This window comes from Panthera onca, chromosome A2, assembly GCF_046562875.1.
Source record: "Panthera onca isolate mPanOnc1 chromosome A2, mPanOnc1 haplotype 2, whole genome shotgun sequence".
In the NCBI taxonomy this organism is placed as follows: Eukaryota; Metazoa; Chordata; class Mammalia; order Carnivora; family Felidae; genus Panthera; species Panthera onca.
Genome location: NC_138340.1, coordinates 154,626,817 through 154,650,508, shown reverse-complemented (window position 1 = coordinate 154,650,508; position 23,692 = coordinate 154,626,817). Strand labels below are relative to the sequence as shown.

Sequence of the window (23,692 nt, the reverse complement as noted above, 5' to 3'; positions counted from 1 at the left end):
CCCTAAAATGCCACTTTTTCTATCAAATTTTTTCCTAGCTTCCACTAATTCCTCCCCCCCCCATCTGAACTGTGTACGGTGTGTTACATAGTTTAATGTCTCAGTATTTAGGAACCTTGTGATTGTTTCATTTGTTTGTATCTTGCTTAAGAGTCTAGAAGTCAGGGAGTATGTATCCACTTCTTTGAATTCATTATGGATCAAGTGAATCCTTTGATGACCAGTTGGAATGGAGATGCTATTCTTTATGATACCCTATTTCAATATACAAATCCACTCCATGCATTATTTTAATGTTTTCATGTTTATTTTTCAGAGGGAGAGAGAGGAGAGAGAGAGACAGAGACACAGAGAGACAGAGAGACAGAGCATGAACGGGGGAGGGGCAGAGAGAGAGGGAGACACGGAATCTGAAACAGGCTCCAGGCTCCGAGCTGTCGGCACAGAGCCTGACGCGGGGCTCGAACTCATGCACCACAAGGTCATGACCTGAGCTGAAACCAAGAGACAGACACTCAACTGACTGAGCCACCCAGGTGCCCCACTCCATGCATTCTTTACCACATTCCTTGAGTTGGATTATGTGGAATTGTAGATACATATTAATATTCTTGGCATGTCTTCTTTTTTTTTTAATTTTTAAAAATGTTTTTATTTATTTTTGAGACAGAGAGAGACAGAGCATGAGCAGGGGAGGGGCAGAGAGAGAGGGAGACACAGAATCTGAAGCAGGCTGCAGGCTCTGAGCTGTCAGCATAGAATTGGATGTGGAGCTTGAACTCATGAGCTGTGAGATCATGACCTGAGCCGAAGTCGGACGCTCAACCGACTGACCACCCAGGTGCCCCATAACAGGAACTTTTAAAAGGAAAGATGTTAGGAATAGCGGGTTAGATTTCACACTGAGTCTTGACAGTGCTGTGTGCTCCCTGAGTACATCTAAATGATCAAATGACTTGTCACAAACCTTGGAGTGCCCTTGAAGGGGTCATGTGCTCTAACCTCTCAACCAGTATAGATGCTTTCTTTGTCATTTTGAAAGATGATCACTCACCTTCTGCTTTAATACTTCTAGAAAGTTCTTTCTTATATTAGGGAAAAGTATTCTGCTGTTTAATTTTGATCTTGGGTTTTCTTCTGAGCCATTCGTAGTGGTCGATTCCTGCTGCGTGACAGCCTGTTGAATATTCAGAGAAGACCTTTCTTCCTAAGTTTCTCTCAGTTAGGCCAACGTGCATGGTTCCTTGAACTGTAGCGTAGTGGTGCTGTGTGCTGAATGTGATTTTGCGGGTGCAGTCTGATTAATATACAGAGCAACAGGATTTGATTTCGGCACTAAGTTTCTGGTTATGCTGCCTAAGGCTGCCTTTGTTTTTTAGGTAACTGAGTTTGGCCGCCCCCAAGACCACCCCCAGGTTTGATGATTCACCAAGAGGACTCACAGGACTCAGCTTATAGTCATATTCATAGCGGTGGATTATTACACTGAAAGGATACAGAGCAAAATCAGCAAAGGGAAAAGCACAGGCTGAGTTCTGGAGGAAGCCAGGTGCGAGCTTCCAAGAGGACTTTTTCAGTGGGGTCGTACAGGATGTATGTGATTCTTCCAGCAACAGGTTGTGACAACCTGTCTACCAGGGAAGGTTATTAGAGACTCAGTGCCCAGGGTTTTTATTGGGACTGGTCACATAGGCACCTTGTGCCTGACATGGACAAAAATTCCAGACGCCTAGGAGGAAAGGTTCAGCGTAAACCACATTGTTTGTACAAACAGTTTAGGTACAGTGAACCACTCTTAGTAGGAAAGGATGGGAACACTCCCAAAATCCAAGTTCTCAGGTGCCAGCCAGGGGCCAAACTCACAAGTAGGCGTTTTTGAGGAGAACAGTCTCAGGCCTGCTCTGTTAACTCTTTATTGCCAGTAACCATGTTAACATTATTAGCTCTTGTGGGACTTGTATTAACTTTTCTGCTTAGGTGTTTATTTATTTACTTACTCTAATTGCTGCTAAAATAGATTTCACCATTCTGGTTTTTCAGAACTGTGGGTTAAGTACTTTGGATGGGTTGGTTATATAGAAGTCACATTCAGACTTATCCTGGAGATCTTTGTATTTCCGTCTCTGCTGTCGTGGAGAGCAGTGCTGACCTTCCATTCCTTTCTTTACACTTTAAGGTCTGGGTTTTTTTCTTTCCTTTTCTTTCCTAAGCCTACTGCTGGGAGTGGAACAGCTGGGGTGATATGTACTTTTCACTCTTCCTGTGCTTCTGTGTCTGTAACTGTCAGCACTAGCCTCCATTTGAGACTTGCTTTCTTGTCTGAAGTGGGAAGAGTTCTTAGAACCAGAAGTTTATGGGGCGCCAGAGTGGCTCAGTGGGTTAAGCGTCTGACTCTTGATTTTAGCTCAGGTCATGATCTCACGGTTCATAAGATCGTGCTCCGTGTCGGGCTTTGCACTGACAGCATGGAGCCTGCTTGGGATTCTCTCTCTCTCTCTCTCTCTCTCTCTCTCTCTCTCTTTCTGCCCCTCCTCTGCTCATTCATGCTCTCTCGCTCTCTCTCAAAATAAATAAACTAAAAAAAAAAAAAAAAAGAACCAGGGGTTTATGTAAAATTATTCTGAAAAATAGTTTGCTAACATAGCGTTAAACATTTAAGTGTCCTGAACAGCATCATCAAAAATTACTTATTATAGTTTTCATTTTAATGCATAGCTATCTTAGATGCTTTACAAAAAGAATTAAGCACACACAGTCTCTTCACCTGAGAATTTATCATGGATCCCACTGATATGGATGAACACTGAAAATAGGGAACAGAACATAAAATCTATGTTTAGAGATAGCAAGGAGGTAATGGTTAAATTTAATATTTGAGGACAACTCGACTGGAAATTGTAAGCAAGATTTTGTTCTATTAAATTAAAAAGCCTTACCTCCCCAGACAGTACAGTCCTTCCATGAGAGCAGTGTGATTGAGTCCAAGCTGTCCAGGAGAGGGTAGCGGGACTCAGGGTGTCCTCAACACTCTGTCTCCCGCTCATCCACAGCTGCTCTTCCCCAGCAGAATCTCACGGAAAGCGATACCACTCACTGTGGTCAGAGAGCAGACCCCAGAACGGAAGTCAGCTTTAACTCATTCTCTGTGCACCACTTCAGGAAGCTCTTGTCAGTAGTTCCCCACCCCATGCCTCGCCCTCACTCTGTGCTAAACATTCTTACTTAGGAAACCCCCACGCACACAATTTCACGCTTCCAGGAAGTGCCTCGGTGCTTAGTACAGCCCCTCCCCCCCACAACACGCGAAAACCCGACATGCATACAGGCCGGGGGAGGGGGGGCGGGGGTTCCCATGTTAATTGTATGTGCATGCAGGCCAGCTCAGCTACACCACTGCAGTGCATGGGATTTCACCGTGTGCAAGTCATTTCATTAAACACTGGGTGATTTGCTCTGTATGCATGGACCATTTCTCACTAGTATGCATCCTTCTGACAAGTCTGTCTGACTTCTGTTGTTGAAGGGAACTTTCTTTACTAGGCTTGTTCTCTTACCCTATTTTCTCTATCTTTCTGTTAGTCCTATTTTGTTTTTTGTTTTTGTTTTTGTTTTCTTTTTGTTTTCCACTTGTTAAGTAGACCATCAAAAGTATATTTCAGCTGAATTCTGGTAGTAAAGCAAAAGAAAGCTATTTGAAATCTGTCGGTTCTTGTGAAAGCCACACCTGCAGGGAGTTTTGGTGACCTCTTGAGAGAGTAAAGAAGGACTCCTGAAACTTGGGGCAGCTGTTTGAGGCCACTGTCTCTAGCTCACATTGATGTGTGCCCAACAGGGCTTGGTCCTGGGTCCTAATGAGCATCAGGGCAGAAGATTGTGGCCTGAGGCAAAATGACTCGAATTGGGGAACTTTAGGGCCCCACTTAGTGCATGGAAATACCGATCGATCATTGTGTGGGCTGCTCTTTTCTCTACGGTGACAGCGTGTGAGGTGTTGTTAAAGGAGCAAGACTGACGCCTGAAGCCACACATAAATAAGTCCCAATCCTTTAGAATCACACTTTACGCATTCTTTTATAATTTGGGGATTTTACTTTCTGTTAAACATTTTTTTTCTTTATCGCTGATTGTGATTTTTCTCTTTAATATTCTAAAGTCAGAATTTCTTTCCTGTAACATCCCATCTCAGAAATCATTTATTCTAGGAGTTCTCTCAGTTTTTGGGTTGAGGACCCCAAAGAGTTTTTGGTTTTGTGGGTTTACATTTATAGATATTTTAGAAATTAAAACTGTTTTAGAAATTAAAACTGAGAAATTGAGGGGCGCCTGGGTGGCTCAGTCAGTTAAGTACCCCACTGCAGCTCGGGTCATGATCTCGCAGTCTGTGAGTTCGAGCCCCGTGTCGGGCTCTGTGCTGACAGCTCGGAGCCTGGAGCCTGCTTCAGATTCTGTGTCTCCCTCTCTTTCTTTCTCTATCTCACAAAAATAAATAAACATTGAAAAAATTTTTTTAAAAACCTGAGAAATTGGAAAAAACCCACCTCATCTCTTTTTTAGTTATTTTTTAAATGAATTAAGTAAACCCATAATGTGTTAACATAAATGGCATTTTCTAAAAAATGAGTTTTCAAGACAAAAAAAATCACTTCATGAGGAGAATGACATTGATTTACATTTTTGCAAATCTCACATGTGGCTTAATAGAAGATAGTAGATTTTCAGTCTGCTTCTGAATTCAGTCTCTTGCCATCTGATCCTTTGAACTGTTCGAAGAGAATTTGGCCTTTCACAGATACACAGTGGAAAGGGGAGAAGTACTTTAAGAGCTTTTTCAGCTGATTGTGGGCATGTGTCTTTGGATAGTACACCAGAATTTGACAAGTGGCAATTTCTTAAAGGTTAGTTGCCGTGTGGAATCTGAAACTGTATCGATTAACTTTTTGTACGCTTATATTAAGATCCATTTGTCTGTCTTGTACTTTGAATGGATTTTGAAGTGACAGGATCATTTCGTTCTTTTTTGAGGACCTATCTGCCAAATACCCAAATCTGAATAACTGTGGCTCCTCTGTCAGTCATTCTTCCAAGTAAAAAACCGTATTGTGGCTCGTACTTCACACACTGCACGTGTGCTCTTCCTCGGGACACAGCCGTGGTGCCTGGATGCCTGGCACTGGCACACAGAATATTAGAGATAAGCGGACCCGAGGGCCGGATTTAATAAATTTAATACTTTTTGCTTCTCGCCAAATATTTGAGCATCTAGCACGTACCAAGGACATTCTTAAGTGAAATTGGCCTGTTTTTGTTTTTGTTTTCTTTTAACTGTGAGCATGGCCATAAAGAATATAGCGATTAATAGTAGGGTCTGGCGTAACGGCCTTGACTCATGCTGAGCCACGAGGAGTTTTACCCACCGCTGCATACGCGCCGTCAGTGCAAAAGAAGAAAAAAAGCAGCTCACATTTTCGTATTGTGCAAATAGCTTTGACCTCGCAAACCCTCTCATGTGTGTTTCCTTATCTACAGAGTGCTGATTTCCTCTGTGCAACCTCCCCAGGGCTCTGTGAGGGCGGGCAGAGGCCGTAGGTGCAGGTGCTTTGAGAGAGAGAAGGACTGACAGGTACCAGTGGGGACTGACCTGGCTCTTGTGTTGTTGTAGATCTGGAGCAGCAACCATTTGTTCCCCAGCGCAGAGGAGGCCACTCTTTTCCTTGGAACGCTGGACACCATTTTCCTCTTCTCTTATGCTGTGGTAAGTTTTAGAATTTGAGGGTTTTAGGTTGAGGAAAGATGTATATGGAAATGACTGCACACTTACGAAGTGTTTAAGGAATTCTAGAATTTCCTGACCCAGGAGAGTTCAGTTTTGCTGAAGTTTATATTTTGTGTCCTTCCCATCCATCTGCCCAGCCATTCATTCATTTTTCATCCATCTGACAAATATTTACTGAGAACCTATCATGTGCCAGATACTCTTCTAGTCTGTGGGAGTTCATCAGTGAGCAACACAGGAAAAATCCCTAGCTTTATAAAGCTTACATTCTTGGGTGGGAGCTAAGGAGGACCAACAGTAACACGGCGCTGTACATAAGCAAATAAAGAGGATGGGTGGAGGTGATAGGTGCTGTGGAGAAGAATAAAGCAGGGAAAGGGGAATACATAGCCCCGGGTGGGAGTTGTAATTTAGGTAGGATGGCTGGGGAAGACCTCGGGTAGGAGGCTGTATTTGAGCCAAGACCTGATGTGAATGAGGTCTGGGTGATTAGAACAGAGAGACAGGAAGTGAGGCCAGAGAAGGTATGGGGCTCAGACCTTTAGGGCTTTGGTCCCTTTGTTGGGGCTTTGACTTTAACGTTGAGTGAGATGGGAGCCATGGAAGGTTTTGCGCAGACGAGTGCTGGGATCTGCCCCATGTTTGTGCAGGTGCACTTGCTGCCCTGGGTGACTGAACCAAGGGCAAAGGCAGAAACAGGGAGACAGGTTAGGCTCTTCCGGTTTTGAGGTGAAGGATGATGATGTCTCAGATCCAGGGTGGGGTAACAGAGGTGGGAAGAGGTAGATTTTACCTGTGTTCTGAAGGTAGAACCAAGAATTCTTTTTCCTGTTGCATGTGGAATATAAGAGAAAGAGAGGTGTCGAGAACAACTCTAGGGTAGAAGTATCATAGCAGAGTGGAGGACGGTAGGCTTTGGGGGCAGTCTCTTTTAGACAGGTTACATGTGACATACCTATCATTGCCCAAAGGACGAAGAGTAGACATTTGATTATGTGAATCTCGAGTTCAAGGTAGAGGCTCAGCCTAGCGGTACAGATTTCAGAGTCTTTGGCATCTAGATAATTTTCAGTTAGGAGACGATGGAATCATCCAAGGAGCAGGTGAGGATAAAGAAGAGGTGTGACAACTGAGCCATGGGGCTTCTGTTATCTCGAGGCAGGGGACGTGAAGAATGGGCACGTGGGCAGAGGTGCAGCAGTCAAGGGGGAGAACCGAGAGATGGTGGTGTCCTGGGAGCCATACCAGCATGGCAGGCGCTAATTCTCTGTCCAAGGTAGTCGTCTTGGATCCGGCAGCTGGGATCTCTGGTTGCGGGAGCTGTGTGGTGGCGGCTGAGCTCAGGCCGCGGGGAGCATACTGTGAGCCGTCCGCGCTTTTCTCCCAGGGTCTGATTTCCTCTCTTGCAAATGTGTCCAGTTATAAAAAAGTCCTTTGATTACGAATATCCAGGTGATGTGAAACACCAAGTGAAAGTCCCAGAGTAATCTCTGAGTGTTTCTTTGGGCAATTATTGGAATATCTTTTCTTCAAAGAGGAAGCCTGTAGTAGTAGAAACAGTTGGAGCAGATCGTGGATCAATTAGCCTAACTCTTCACCCTGGGCATTTTGAGTAGGAAATCCCAATAACATGGTCATTCAGCTTTAGGTGGAGCACCCCCTGTGGGTGGAGCACTCCCTGGAGTGCTTGTCACTGAGCCTTTACGGTGTATGTTAAGAAACAGCATCTTCCAGTGCAACGACCACCTCTACCACAGTCAACTGGCTGTGTCATATTTGGTTTCCAAATGGAATTTAACCCTTTTTTTGATCTTTAGTTTCCTCTTATCTAGAGTTGCGATCATACCTATCACTAGGATTCGGTAGGTTTAGGAGATAAAGGGGCCACGAGCAGTCAGTGATCATGCTTCTTTATATCGAGCCGCATGTCCTTCTGGCACTTCAGGCATCATGTAGGCATTTGAAATAACACAGAATAAATTGGTTCCCTCATCTGAAACATTGAGAGATTTTCTTCACCCCCTTTACTGTCTGTAGCATAAGACGTGTGAGTGGCAGCTATAGAACATAGAATCTGAAGCTTACGGGTGTTTCTTTTGAAGTAGTGACAGGTCGACGATGAGACATACCGTCTGTTTTCTCTAGTATAGATACAGTCGGTGTGTCAGAAACACCTATACCTGGATTTAGGTTTTCAGTCAAGACATTTATTCCTTTTACATATTCATGGAAGAAACCCAGTGTATTGCCCTTGGCTCCTTAGTCTGCCTTGCGGCCGTGACCACCGGATTTTGATTCTTGCCGCTCAGTGGGAGGAGAGCAGGAGGCAGAACGTTTGTACTTATCTTCAACTAATTATTGGCTTTGTGCCCCTACACTCCCTGCCTCGTGAAGTCATGAAGCCCAAGGGTCAGATTAAACAGGCAGTGCTTGTGCCCCAGAAGCTTCTGTTGCGCAGGACGCGTTGTGACACATCTTGATTTCAGAATGCAAATGGCGAAGTGTAACCCCTATGGGAATGCACATCGCTGATCCTTAGGAGTTAATCTGTTCTAGAAAATGAAATATATTTGTGTGCTTGTTTTATTAGTATTTTTGCTTTGTTTTGTTTTTGGTTTTCCAGTCTCCTTTTTAGGCAGTGATGGGGATCCGCTTTTGGTAGAACCAGAGTTTACACTGGATTGTAGTATTTGGGTACGTGAGTTTGTTTACAGTGTAATGTGCAGAAACCCACTGTTATTTCACGAAACGTGTGTGAAACTGATGGAGACAGCTAGTCTGGGCTTATGAACGAAGTTTAATTTTGAGTCATGTCAGTGTTTTGTTTCCCTCACCTGCATCGCATTGTATCTTCCTCTTTTTCATGTTGTGTCATTACTCAGAGCTGTAAAATAAACATGCTTTTTTTTAGGGCCTTTTCATCAGTGGAATTGTTGGAGATCGGCTTAATTTACGATGGGTTCTGTCGTTTGGCATGTGTTCTTCTGCACTAGTGGTAAGTTGAAAAGGTATTAGTGTTATTATCGTCATCATCAATATTATCATCTTGGTCAGGTATTTTGGAATCCAAGTACTCTCTCTATTTCTATATGTAGAACAGGAGAATAGAATTAATCTTCCATTTTTTTAGTAACTTGTGTGCCTTTTCAACTTGAGGGATTCTTTTTATTTTTTATTTTTATTTTTTTTTAACATTTATTTATTATTGAGAGAGCATGAGGATGGGAGGGGCAGAGAGAGGGGGAGACACAGAATCCAAAGCAGGCTCCAGGCTCCGAGCTGTCAGCACAGAGCCCGACGTGGGGCTCGAACTCACAAACTGCAAGATCATGACCTGAGCCGAAGTCAGACGCTTAACCGACTGAGCCACCCAGGCGCCCCATCACTTAGGGGAATCTTTTTAAAGTGAGATTTGGATCATGCCCCTTCCCTGATTCGTTCACCACCGAAGCCAAGCATAAATAGCACGGCATTCAGTGCTCTCAAGAACCTGGTCCTGAGCCGCCTTGGTAGTTGTGTTGACCACTACACTGCACCACTTGGATCTGGCCATACTTTTTCCCGTGGTCCTAACACAGCCTGTGTCTTTCTGTCTCACTCTCTTTGCTCTCACTCTTCTTCCTGCCTCCAATGGCTCCCTGTTCAGTTAGCTCTCCATAGTCTAACTCAGGGTCTCCTGCAAGTGACTGGCTAAATGGCAGTTCTTTCATAATGCCTTACTCTCCTGACCTTCGTTCCTGAAAGGGATCGCTTCCTCTTCCGGGCTCCCCTGCCGCAGCACTTACGTTGTCTGCTGCTTAGGCTGCTGATTTCTGTATCAGTCTTGCTTTCCCTGGGGGTCTGCAGCATGATGGTTGAGGTCACAGATTTCCCGAGACCTGGACTACCTGGCTGTCACTTCCTCTTCCGCCATCTCCCAGCTGCCATTGCTCTTGCTTCAGCCTCATTGAAGACCTTCCTACAGGGCTGGTAGGGAGGCTCTTGCGAGTTTCTGTGTGCGAGGCCTGGGGAACAACGCCTAGCTAATTTAGTGCTCTAGAGGTCAAGATCCACATTTGATGCATCTTTTTTGTTTGTTTGTTTCCTAGCTCCTAGTGAGGAATTTTTATTGGTTGAATGAAAGCATCGATTTCAATTAGACCCTATTTTATGATTATTTTCCAATATCTGCCACTTGAGAGATTGAAACACTTCATTCATTCATAGCCTGCTCGCCTACCCACGTATGCATCTTATTTTAAAACCTGTGTACATTTTGTTTTGTTTTTTTACATTATTTGAAAAATTGAAGTATGTGCATGAACTCACCCTTCTTGGTGTGTGGTTCCAAGTTTCAACAAACGAGTCCAGTTGTGTCACAACCATTCTTCCCTCCTCCCCCAGCCTCTGGTCAGCAACCACTGACTGTTTTTCTCTCCTTATACTTTTGCTTATTCCCCAATGGAAACATAATATGGTGCATTCCATTTTTTAACCCATGCAGAATATTCCCCGAAGAAATTTCAACTGCAGACAAAATGTTCACTTGAGCAAAATGCCTACAAAAAGCAGTTGCTTGGCGAACGCTGCTGAATTACCGAGCCGATCACAGCTTCCACCGGTTCTCTAGACAGCTGCAGTAATAATGATGCTTGTGTGTCCTGGGCCCCACGGTGTGCGTGGCCCTGCGCTGACTGACCTTATATCCACAAACTCAGTCCTTACAGTTGTCCTCCACACACATGGGCCTGAGGACGAGAAAACGAGAGCTGTGTGATGGGGTCGAACAATGAGGATTGAACTTTTTAGAGCAGAAGATCCACGTTGAGCCGGGGGCTGGTCGTCAGGGAGCTTTGTGTTGTTTGGCGTCTTTCGTCAGTGGGGGCAGTTTAATGTGTTTGTCTTACTCGCTCGGTGCTGCTCTGAGCAGGAGCCTCTGGAGAGTCAGCCGCGTGTCTCTTAGGCCCGGGACCCTTGAATGTGTCTCTTCACGCAGAAACATAAGCATGGTAGGCAGTTAGGTGTCCTCTAGGTGTCTGCGTGGATGTCACGTGTCCCTTTTTCTTCCCTTCCTCGTAGGTGTTCGTCTTTGGCCCTGTCACAGAATGGCTGCATTTCTACAACAAGGGCCTCTACTGCTGTCTGTGGATTGGGAATGGCCTGCTGCAGTCTACCGGTTGGCCCTGTGTGGTTGCGGTTATGGGCAACTGGTTTGGGAAAGCGGGGTATGCCACTCCCTTTGTCTTTAATTTCTCTTTTTAAGTGGTTTTAATATCAGATTATTCACACCTGTCATCAGTCAGCTTGATCTTTTTGATCCTTCCCGTGCCTTCCCTCTATTTTAGAAAGAATAGTTGAGAGGTTTCACATTGGAGCGTGTCGGAAATGGTGTGGACTTGAGGGGTGGCCTAGCCCTGTGAGACGCGTTCTGTTTTATTCTTAAATAAATAATGTTTATTTATTTTTGAGAGAGTGGAGGTGGGGAGATTTCTACGTGGGGCTCAATCCCACGACCCTGGGATCGTGACCTGAGCTGAAATTGAGAGTCAGATGCTCAACCAACTGAGCCATCCAGTCTCCCCCCCATCCCCCAGCACATTTTTTTTTTTTTTAATATTTATTTATTTTTGAGAGAGACCGACAGAGTGCAAGCAGGGGAGAGGCAGAGAGAGAGAGGGAGACACAGAATCTAAAGCAGGCTCCAGGCTCTGAGCTGTCAGCACAGAGCCTGACGCGGGGCTCGAACCCACGAACCGTGAGATCATGACCTGAGCTGAAGTCGGATGCTCAACCGACTGAGCCACTCAGGTGCCCCAAGATAATCTTTTTTTTTTTAGTTTTTTTATTTTGAAAGAGAGAGGAGGGTAGAGGGGCTGATGGAGGGAGAGAATCCTAAGCAGGCTCTGTGCTGCCAGCAGCTGATGTGGAGACTCGATCTCACGAATTACGAGATCAAGACCCGAGCCAAAATCAAGAGTCAGATGCTTAACTGAGCCACCCGGGTGCCCCAAAGATAATCACCTTGACACATATCATTTTGAGATCCTTCTTACTTGAGCTTTTATTTTTTTAAATTTTTATTCATTTTTTTAAAAAAATGTTTTGTTTTGTTTTTCTTTTTAATTTATTTATTTTGAGAGAGACAGCACAAGTGGGAGAGGGGCAGAGACAAAGGGAGAGAGAGAATCCCAAGCAGGCTCTGCTTTGCCTGCACAGAGCCTGATGTGGGGCTTGAACCCATGAAGCCATGAAATCATGACATGAGCTGAAACCAAGAGTCAGATGCTTAACTGACTGAGCCATCCAGGCGCCCTCCAAAATGTTTATTTATTTATTTTGAGAGAGAGAGAGAGGGAGGGAGGGAGGGAGAGAGAGAGAAAGTGTGTGGGAGGGGCAGAGAGAGAATCCCAAGTAGGCTCTATGCTGTTAGCACAGAGCCTGATGTGGACTTCATCTCATGAACCTTGAGATCATGACCTGAGCCAAAATCAAGAGTCTGAACACTTAAATGACTGAGCTACCCGGGCACTCCTTACCTGAGCTTTTATAAATTGGATGACCCTGGGTGTTTGAAAGCAGTGCCTGGACAGGTTGACCATTCCATTATTTCTATGGATCAATCACAAAGAAAAAAACTTGAGCCATTATTGTTCATTTTTGAGCATTGGACAATTTGTTTTTCAACAAGTAATACTAGTAAGTTAAATTGATGCTGTGCTCCTTAAGGCCCAGTGAGGTTTCCTCTAAAACACAGCAATAGGGGTGCCTGGGTGGCTCAGTCAGTTGAGCGGCCGACTTCGGCTCAGGTCACGATCTCGCGGTCCGTGAGTTTGAGCCCCGCGTCAGGCTCTGTGCCGACTGCTCAGAGCCTGGAGCCTGCTTCAGATTCTGTGTCTCCCTCTCTCTCTTACCCTCCCCCGTTCATGCTCTGTCTCTCTCTATCTCAAAAATAAATAAACGTTAAAAAAATTTTTTTTAAATAAAAAAATAAAACACAGCAATAAACCACAAAGTACCATTAAAACTATGACAATTTAAAGCAGTTCTTTTTCAACTGGTTTCTTCTAAAATCATGTCTTTGGTTAGCCAGTGTTGTTCAGACTGAACAACTCCTGACTCTCCTCCAGGACCCTCTTGCTAGATTTTGTATGTTTTATGATTTTTTATTTTAATTAATTAATTAATTAATTTTTAATTTTTTAACTTTTTTTTTAACGTTTATTTATTTTTGAGACAGAGAGAGACAGAGCATGGACAGGGGAGGGTCAGGGAGAGAGGGAGACACAGAATCTGAAACAGGCTCCAGGCTCTGAGCTGTCAGCACAGAGCCCGACGCGGGGCTTGAACTCACAGACCGCGAGATCGTGACCTGAGCCGAAGTTGGACGCTTAACCGGCTGAGCCACCCAGGCGCCCCTTAATTTTTTAACATTTATTTATTTTTGAGAGACAGAGACAGATAGAGCATGAGTTGGGGAGAGGCAGAGAGAGAGGGAGATACAGAATCCGAAGCAGGCTCCAGGCTCTGAGCTGTCAGTACAGAGCCTGACATGGGACTCGAACCCACAAACCATGAGATCATGACCTGAGCTGAAGTTGGATGCCCAACCGGCTGAGCCACCCAGGAGCCCGTTTTATTATTTTTTAAATGTTTGTTTATTTTTGAGAGAGAGAGAACACGCATGTGCCCACACACACACACACATGCATACGTAGGAGTCGGGTGCGGGGGTAGAAGGAGAAGCAGAGAGGGGAGTGGGGATGGACAGAGGATCTGAAGTAGGCTCTGTGCTAAAGCAGAGACTCTGATGCAAGATTCGAACTCGCATGCGTGATCTGAGCTGAAGTCAGCTGCTTAACCAACTGAGCCACCCAGACACCCCTTTCCTGGACCGTTGTGGTAGCTAGGTTCCCTTCCACTAGATTCTTGGTTTACCTATTTTTTTTTTAATGGCTTTATTAAGGTATATAATAAGCTGCACAGATTTAAGATGTACCATTTGATGAGTGTTGGCATGCATATGTCCTTAAAACCACCACCACAGTTAAGAAAATGGACATATCCATCACCCCCAAGAGTTTCCTCTTGCCGTTTTGTTAAGTCCTCTCCTCCACCACTCCTGCTACCTTCTCCCTCCCTCCCATTGCTGTCTCCAGGCAACTGTTGGTCTGCTTTCTGTCACCTTAGATTACTTTGCATTTTCTAAAATTTTATATAAATAGAATCATACAGTATATAGTTTCTTGTTTGCTTTCATTCAATGTAATTATTCTGAGGTTCATTCATATCATGTGTATCGATAGTTCATTCCTTTTTTTAGCCAAGTAGTAACCTATTGTATCACCATTTGTTTATCTTTTTGGCTGTTGTTGAACGTTTGGGTTGTTTTCAGTTTTTGGTTATTACAGACAAAGCCCCTGTGAACATTTGTGTATAAATCCTTATAAGAACATATGCTTTCATTTTCCTTGGATAAATACCTCAAAGTAGAATGTCTGTGTCATGTGGTAGGTGTGTGTTTATCTTTTTAAGAAACTGGCAGTCTCTTCCAAAGTGGTTTTACCATTTTACATTGCTGCCAGCAGAGTGTAAGGGTTCTAGTTGCTGTGTGTTCTTGCCAGCACTTGGTATATGTGGTCTTTTTTTGTCTTCAGCTATTCTAGTAGGTATGCAGTGCTACATCACTGTGGTTTTCATTTGCATTTCCCTAATATCTGATGGTGTCCAATATCTTTTTATGTGCTTACTTGCATCATATTTTTGTGTGCATGAACTTCTTTTTTAAAACTTTTTATTTGAGATAATTGTAGATTCATACTCTTTAATGTTGTATTAGATTTTTTTCCCCTTAGGATTTAAAATTTTTTTTAAAGTAATTTCTATACCCAACTCAACTTACAACCTTGAGATCAAGAGTTGCATGCTCCACTGACTGAGCCAGCCCGACGCCCCTGGATTGTTTTGTATTATTGAGTTTTGAGAGTTCTTTGTATTTCAAATGCAAGTCTTTTATTAAATCAGTGATAGGCAAATATTTCCTCCCAATCTGTGGCTTACTTTCAAAAATCTCTTCACAGTATCTTGGGATGCACCCCGAAATGAGCTTTAGTTTAATAATATCCTTAAGGAACATGATGTTTTGTCATTTGGGTGTACTTTAAAAACATCTTAAGATAGAATGTTGATCTTTGTAATGTGGACTTCCACCGTTTTGGCCATTTTGTATGGGAACTGCATCAGAATTCCTTCCGATTGTATTGTTTTCTGTTTTCTACTGTTCTCGTAGACGAGGAGTTGTTTTTGGTCTCTGGAGTGCCTGTGCATCAGTGGGCAATATTTTGGGAGCATGCCTAGCTTCTTCTGTTCTGCAATATGGTTATGAGGTAGGTATTTCTTTCTAGCTTTTTCTTGAGTATATAAATATATTTTGTTTTTTAGGAAATAGTACCATGGCTATTTAAAACTATGTAGAGCTATGTTTGGGTGGGGCAAGGCTTGTATTAAAAGTAGACAAACTTTTGATAAATCCAAACATAGAGATTATTCATGGGAAAATGCCCAAGTCTAAAGACAGTATAATCAGTTGGGAGAAAAGTCTTTGCAACTCATGTTACAGATAAAGAACTAATCTCCCTCCTATGTAAAGAGTATCTGCAAATTGATAATAAAAAGATCAACAACAAATAGAAAGGAGGGTAAAGGATTTGAATGTGTAGTTCATGAAAAAGAAATAGAAATGGTTTCGAAATATATGACAAAATATGCCACTTTATTTGTAACTTATTCATTCAATAAATATGTATTGCAGTCTAAGTGCTCCTAGGCAGTAGGGAGTAGAGCACTGGCCAGAAAAGAGAAAAATCTCTGCCTTTATGGAGCGTAGGTGTTAGTTGGTAGAGAAATGCAAATTAAAACTACACTAAAAAAGAAAGGAACTATGCTGTTTACTTGTTACATTGGTAAGAATCCATAAGTTTGATAGCATCTTGTGTTTATGAGAATGTAAACAAGCATTGACCCCCCCCCCCCCCCCCCCCCCCGCCCCGGAGTCACTATGAGACTGTCCATCAAAATTACAGCTGCTCTAACTGAGCTGTTCCACCTCCAGTAAGTAATCCCAGGGGTGAATATACTTCCACATATACAAGGTAATATTTCTATATGGTTATCTCAACATTGTTTGTAATAACAAAAATTGATAACAAATGTGAACCAGTAGGGAAATAAACTGTGACATCCTCTTCAACGGAAGGCTGAAGGCCATAAATTAGAATTTGGAAGCTTTCTCCGTCCTGATAGGGAAAGTTCTCAATGGTATGTTAAGTGAAGAAAACGAGGGTGCAGAACAGCGTGTATTGAGTGAAGCCATTTTTGTAGAATGGCGGAAAAGTTAGAGTATATATTTATATTCGCTTGTGTTTCTGAAACAGTCTCTGGGAAGTAGAAATCAAATAACAATGGTCATATGTTGGGAAAATGAGGATTAAGTGGATGGGAGAAGAGGTGGGAAGGAGAGTTTTTACTATACAATCTACTTTTTGTTGCTTGGATCATGTGAAAGTATATGTATTTTAAAGCCTAAATAACGTAAGTAAGTTAATCTTTTAAAAAGTAGATAAATCTTTAAGTTTTAAAAAATGTTTATTTATTTTGGAGAGAGACAGAGTGTGAGTGGGGGAGGGGCAGAGAGAGAGGGAGACACAGAATCTGAAGCAGGCTCCAGGCTCTGAGCTGTCAGCACAGAGCCTGACACGGGGCTCGAACTCACAGACCGCGAGATCATGACCTGAGCTGAAGTCGGATGCTTAACCGACTGAGCCACTCAGGTGCCCCTAAAAAATAAATAAATCTTTAAATAGTTCACCAAAGGTTTGGTCTCAGAAGAATTTTTGTCTAGTTAGGGTCAATGGGAGGTCCTTTGTGCACTCCCAGTCACCTTTATTCTAGGCTTCTTAGATTTGCATCTGGATTATAGTCATTGCTTCAGATGGGAATTTTGGTTCACCCTGTGTGCTGCTCCCAGGTTTGACTTCTGGAAACGCTAACGTGTCACCGTCTTTTCCAGAAATTTAGGCTGTCTCTCCACATCAGGTTCCATTCTCTATTAAACAGAATTCAGCTCTGCAGCCTGGCTTTTGAGGTTCTTTCATCTTGATCTCACCTTTTCCTATCAGTTTTATTCCCTACTGTCCCTCAGCACAAGCCATCTGCTTTGACCATGTAGGAGACTTTCTATCCAGTTCCCAGCCCGCTTTGCTTCAGTCGTGCTGGGAAAGACCGTCCGCTGCCTGTTTTAGCTCTTCCTTAAGACATTGTCTTGCTATATCGGCATCATTAGCTGTTTCCTTCTCTTTGTGTTTCTTATTAGGACCGGGCCTTCTCATCTATTTGGCTGCTTGATGCCTTGTGTTATTGTTTGGTGTATTGTTTAATCCCCTCAACCGGATAGAATGTTTGTGGGGGCAGATACTGTCTCTTGTGGGAGGCTGTGTGGTGCGAAGAATGAGGATTTGGGAGCCAGTCCTGATTTCACAATTGTAGTACCACTCAGTGTCCCTGGGACTTTAATTGTGCTCTTTGAGCCTCGTGGGGAAGATGCCTGGGAAAACACGCGAAACAGCTCTGTGCCTGGCACGGGCCACTTCCTTGCCAGTCTCCCTGTTCTTCCTGCCCAGCTCCCCACCTGCCCCATGGGTGCTTCTAATGAATGTGCTTGAACAAATCCCCCAGATGGGTAAGGAAGCACCTCTCTCCTCTCTTCTCCAGTATGCCTTTCTGGTGACCGCGGCGGTGCAGTTTGCTGGTGGGATCATCATCTTCTTTGGACTCCTGGTGTCACCAGAAGAAATTGGTGAGGAGAAGCGGCCTTTCTGTTCAGAACATCTTACGGTGATGGGTGAGGCCTGCACGGCCAGGTTCTTGTTCCCTAGGAGAACTGTGACCCCCTTTCAGTGACTTAGAGGAGTGGCGTTGCTCTGTGTGTCCAGTAGACCCCGTGGGTGGCTCTCCCAGCACAGCTGCGGACGTTGGGGGGGGAGCGAGGCTCACCTTCCTGGATTCAGGGAAGACTCTTCATTGGCAAATGAGCTTTGTAATCGAGAATACTGACTGGAAACTAGCATGGAATGTTTCTCATTTCACTTCTTCAGACATTTCTTGTCCTTCGTAAAAGTAATTTAGTGTGATACTCATCTGTGGTTACATACAGAATATGTACGAGCAAAACCACAGAAGCAAATAAATGTCCAAGTCCGTCTTTTGAGTGTTCTTGAAGAGACATGTCAGTTTACTCGTGTGTAGTGAACACTTTATTTTATTTTTTTTTTGATGTAAGAGAGAGAGTGTGAAGTAGTTGAAAAAGCATTGCTCTGAAGCCAGGTAAAGTAGAATCAGAGTCCTGGCTTTGTGGCTAATTAGCTGTGTGATCTTAGCCGACCTCAGCTGACCTTGGCCTCTGAACCTTAGTTGCTTCTTCTGTAATGTGGAAATGAAAATAACACCAACCGCACGAGCAACGATACATGCAGAACCCTCGGCCCAGTGCCGGGCATCTAGAAGGCATTCTATAAATGGTGGCTGTTACTGTTGCAGGTATCCCAGGTATTGAGGCAGAAGAAACTTTTGAAGAAGACTCACACAGGCCATTAATTAATGGTGCCGAAAACGAAGATGAATACGAACCTAATTATTCCATTCAAGAAGGCAGCACTACTACCCAAGTCAAGGCAATCAGCTTTTATCAGGCCTGTTGTCTTCCTGGAGTTATACCGGTAAGGGCCCCTCAGATCTCCTTACCACCAGTGAGATATTGTGGCCTGAATGTGAACCCTCCCTAGGATAAAGCATCTTTAAGTGTTTAGCTTCTTTTTGATACTTTATTGTAGGAGTATATGTTCAGAGGAATATTGGATAGTGACCCTCAGCTTGTTTCTAGACTTGAAATTTTATCCGCAGTCTAATGCAGGGGTTAGTGTACATTTTCTGTAAAGAGCCAGATAGTAAATGTTTTTAACTTTGGAGGGGGGATTGTACAGGCTCTACCACAACTACTCACGTCCAGGAAGCAAGAAACCCTGGATGGTATGGAACAAATGGGTGTGGACAGGTTTGGCCCGTGAGCTCCAGTGTGCTGACCCTGACCTAGCATTCAAGTAAGAAGGCAGAATTAATGTTTTTTTTGGTTTTTGTTTATTAATGTTTATTTGTTTTGAATGAGAGCAGGAGAGAGGGGGAGCACATGCACGCATACACAGGGGAGGAGCAGAGAGAGAGAGGGAGAGAGAGAAACCCAAGCAGGCAGAGCCTGACATGGGGCTCAGTCTCACAAACGGTGAGATCATGACCTAAGCCGAAATCAAGAGTCGGAAGCTTCACCAACTGAGCCACTCAGGTGCCCGAAATTGGTGTTTTTAAATACATTCTTTTTGATTTGTTGAAGTATTATAGAATTATATGTAGACCAAGAGGGGGTTTTGAATGGTCCATTTCAGTCTGCCTTCTTTGCCTATATTCTTATCATTCCGGGAACAAAATTGTTTGCCCTTTTATTAAAAGGTCCAGAGCACATTACTCCACAGTATTTCTTGGTAATGCATCCCAGTGTTTCCAAAACCTTTACAGTCAGGAGAACCGTCTAACGTCTAAACCAAATCCCTTCTGCTGCAGTTTTTCTGTCTTGATGTTTCGGGCCCTCTAGCACGGGAGTGGAAGTTCAGAGGCCTAGGTTATGTGTCCGGCTTACCCACTAACTCTGTGTGAGGCCTGGGATAAGTCCCTCAGCCCATCCTGTGTCTCTGTTCCCCTTCCCTCTGGAGTGGAAAGTAAACCAGCCTTCCCCGGGGCCTAGAACATTGGGTTATTGTATTGTGAACAAGCACCCGGTTTTGTTTATTTTATTGTCTAATGGTGCTTTACAATGTAACCCCTCAGCTAGATTCAGAGCCTGCAGGTTGTCCTTTCTCATACATACTTGTTCCTCTGACCTCTGCCTCCAAGCCGAGAGGACAGATATTTGCAAACAGATAGTGAACTATAAGTTAAAATGTAAGTGTGAGTTTCCACAATTCTGTCACCAAAAGATGATAGATTATACAAGAGAAATGCAAGTTCCTTTAGGCCTGTTCTCATGCTAGTGATTAGTAATTTTTAACTAGTTATTAAAATACTTTGCTGGTAATAGTTTAATTTCTGGGACAGGACTTAAAAATCTGTTGTTGTAAGTGTTTTTTTTTTTTTTCTATTCCTTTGTATTTCACAAGCGATTGTTCCCTGACACAGGCAGGGATGCAGAGGAAATCTAGTTAACTTAATTCCTTTGTCTCTGCAGCAGGCTGTCTGGACAAAACGCCCTCATGATTGGGATTTAGCTCTCTAGGGGGTGGCTGTTGCCCTGCCAGGGAAGCTGTTTTAAAACAAGTGATACCTAGGGAATAACTGGCAGCTCCAGGGAAAAGAATATACTAGCCAGACACCCTTTGAAGTCCGGTCTCTCTGCTCCTCCCCCTTTCTCCTTTGATGCTAAATGTCAGGATTTCCTGGTAATAATGTGTTGAATATAGGAGTCTTAGCCCCGCTGCCATCTTTTTTTCCTCCAAGTAGAGTCACGAGGCCCATGGCCATCGTGTTCCTTCATTGCTGACTCACCAAAGATACTTTTTCTTTTCCACTGGAATATAAAGCCTTTGGACACCATAATATGAAAATAGTTTTAACGTTGATGCTTTTTTTGGACCTTGAAACTGGAGTGTAGTCCTATTGCCCTCCACTGTTCATAGTGTTAACTTTGCAGGAAGTAGACGAACCAGAAAGGTTTGGCTGCTTGGAAGAAAAGCCGAGATGCTTACTGGATTTCTTTGCTTTTGGTTAATGATATGGATTTGGATTTCTTTTGCTTTTATCTTTGTCTAAATAAAGAAACACGAGTAAATGCCCTGCCTTTTAGGTTCCAAACACTGGTTTGCTTCTACCGGAGAACTGGAAGGAGAAGAAATTGGGGACAGTCAAGAAATAGTCCCATGTGTTCTTATTCTAAAGGCCTGCTGCATGTGCTTTTCTGGAAGCTAATGGGGATAAAGAGAAGAGGGAGACTAGGCAAAGTCAGGGAATCTATAGAAATGTTTAATTCTAGAATCAGGTGGGTTCATCCCAAACTCCTGTGTCTGGTTTTGCTTTTTTAATTATGTTAAAAATTGTGGTCCTGCTGTGCTATTTGTTCTCCCTGATAGTCGAATGTTTTTCTTGTAGTATTCACTGGCCTATGCCTGCTTGAAGTTGGTAAATTACTCCTTCTTCTTCTGGTTGCCCTTTTATCTGAGTAACAACTTTGGATGGAAGGAGGCTGAAGCTGACAAGCTGTCCATTTGGTACGATGTTGGAGGAATTATAGGTAAGGCCAGATGCATCTTTTTCTGTAAGGGGAGTTAGTCACTAGTAATATTTTACTGGGTTATGGAATCTGACATCCTTTAAAGTTTTATTACTTAGTCCACAGCCATTTTTCCTAAAGTGTCCGATCAGTAAACACACAAACTCTTAAAAAAAAAAAAAAAAAAAAAGAATCCATAGAAAAGAAGAGCCAGCCCCCGGCAGCCCTGTGATTTATAGGGCTCTTGTTTCTCCGTTCTTTGTTTATGGATCAGTTCTTTTGTGTTGGGAAGCACAGCGATGTTTCCCTCCGTGATCTCTTTAAATGTAACCCTTTCGTACACTTGCAAGTGATATCTGAGCTCTAAAGCTAATCACACGCCAGGGATCCGAGTTAGAATGTGAATGTGTTCATTTGATCTATTTCCCACCACCTTTCCCACCACCCACACCAAAGAAGGGGAGATACTAGCTTAGTGTGTAGATTTTGTCAGACCGTAGAGGTGGGAATAATAGCGGGATTAATTCCTAGGCGCATTTTGCAGCTGTTTCATTGTACACAGCAGATTTTAATGGTAACTTTTTGCTATAGCTGGAAGTATAAACAGGTACGGGAGAAACTTTAAAACAAGACAGCAGTACAGACTGCGGTAGTGGGTGTTACTGCTGTTGCTGTGGCAAAACCTTAGCATCTTTTCTGTGCTGTTTGGATTTAGAATTGTGGTAAGGCTAAACTGTCCTGAGCACGTGAGAGCAGTGCATCCTCAGGCGATACCCTGTTATTGTACTTGAACTTGTCTGCCCTTAGCCTTAGATACAGAGCCAAAGGTGAGGCTGTCACCTTTAGACCTGCTCATACCTCTGGATCCTGCTGTCTGATGAGGATGTACCAGATGTCCCATAGTCCCTAGAACTCGAAATGGGGCTGTATCTAAAGGTGACCTTGTTGTTTGAAGGATTCACATCACCTCTTTTTAAAGATCCTGGCGTGTGCATTATCACCAGACCATAATCACTGCATTTAATTTTAGTGAACATTTATTGGCTGCTACTAATAGCCTGTGAGGCATGGTCTTCAATGAATCATCTTTTTTTTTTGTTTGTTTGTTTAATGCTTATTTATTTTGGGAGAGAGAGAGAGCGAGAGCGAGAGAGAGAGAGAGAGAGAGAGAGCAAGCACACGTGCATGAGTCAGGGAGAGGGGCAGAGGGCGGGCCTATGCACAAAAGAAAGAGGGAGAGACAGAGAGAGAGAATCCCAAGCAGGTTCTGTCTGAGCCATCCAGGAGCCCCTAATGAATCATCTTAAAACAATTTTTTTTAATGTTTATTTATTCTTGAGAGAGAGAGAGAGACAGAACGCAAGTGGGGGAGGGGCAGACACACACACACACACACACACACACACACACACACACACACAGAATCCAAAGCAGGCTCCAGGCTCCCAGGTGTTAGCACAGAGCCCGACGTGGGGCTCAAAGTTACAAACTGAGAGATCATGACCTGAGCCGAAGTCGGACACTTAACTGACTGAGCCACCCAGGCACCCCCGTATCTTTTAAAATAAAAAGCAGAAAAATTAGGAAAAGCCTTCACATCTGGTTTGAAAAGGGAGAACAGCAAGAGACAGTGGGTGGTTTTGATGATTTTTCCTTATTTTGCTGTCTGATTCATGGTGTCCTGTCCCTGTCATCCATCATGGCAATTAACAGTCAGGCATTCTTCCTAAAAGGAAGCCCTGGTGGAAGCTTTTTAGGAGAGTCAGCCCTCTTTTTGGGTGGACCAGTCTCAGGATCCTATAGCAGGTAGGGGGTACATGGTGAATGAGTTTCAGGTAACTGAGCTAAATGATAAACGATTTTGATTGTGATGGGCTCCTTGTGCTTTACAGGTGGAACTTTGCAAGGTTTCGTCTCTGACGTATTACAGAAGAGAGCCCCGGTTTTAGCTCTGAGTCTGCTTCTGGCAGTTGGGTCCCTCGTTGGATATAGCCGTGAGTATTCCCTTGCAATTCAATTATTTTTCTGATCTCTTAGGACTAAGGCCTTTGCCATGAGTCAGCGATCAACGCCAGGGAGATCCTTAAGACCGGCTACAAAGGCTGATCCGAGACCTTTGTATGGTCCTGTAAATGCCTGGTAAAAGTATCATCACGTAGTTTTATTTGTGTTGGGGAGGAAACTGGCATCTCTTCTGCTTTGTTGGTTTGTTTAAAAGCTTGCTTGGGAGTGTATATGCTTTGTTTGAGGGTAGGCTCCAGAGGGCCAGCATTAGAGGCAATAAAACAATAAAAGGGAAAGGGTTTCAAAAGAGGAGAGATGGTAATGAGTAGGTTTGGTATATGTCCCTTAAGATGCTGCTGAGAAGGGAGTAGAGTTTTTCCTTAGCTTTTAGAAGTCTCATTAGCTCGAGCACCAGCAAGTGGCAGACATTACAAATAAAAGTTGGGGCAGGCGGTGAAAGACTTGTAGCCCTTTGTTGTCTCTGGGAGTGATCTGTGAGGTCACCGAGATCCAGATCTTTGTGTGCTGTTCGGTGCGGGCCCGTGTAATCCTTTCTTGAAGTCAGCACGCTG

General features: G+C 43.6%; 1 protein-coding gene across 8 annotated transcripts in view; it reads left to right on the top strand.

Moving 5' to 3' along the window:
• SLC37A3 (solute carrier family 37 member 3) overlaps positions 1–23,692 on the top strand; it is a 150,806-nt gene that overhangs the window by 10,597 nt on the left and 116,517 nt on the right. For all 8 annotated transcript variants that reach the window (XR_009610236.3, XR_009610235.3, XM_060633262.2 and 5 more), the window contains 8 exons: positions 5,660–5,752; positions 8,685–8,768; positions 10,832–10,977; positions 15,039–15,135; positions 17,519–17,603; positions 18,344–18,522; positions 20,996–21,137; positions 23,009–23,110. Coding sequence is in view for 6 of the 8 variants with exons in the window: in XM_060633262.2 (XP_060489245.1) it covers positions 5,660–5,752; positions 8,685–8,768; positions 10,832–10,977; positions 15,039–15,135; positions 17,519–17,603; positions 18,344–18,522; positions 20,996–21,137; positions 23,009–23,110 (928 nt within the window). In the remaining 2 variants the exon portion in view is untranslated. The remainder of the gene's footprint in view (positions 1–5,659; positions 5,753–8,684; positions 8,769–10,831; positions 10,978–15,038; positions 15,136–17,518; positions 17,604–18,343; positions 18,523–20,995; positions 21,138–23,008; positions 23,111–23,692) is intronic.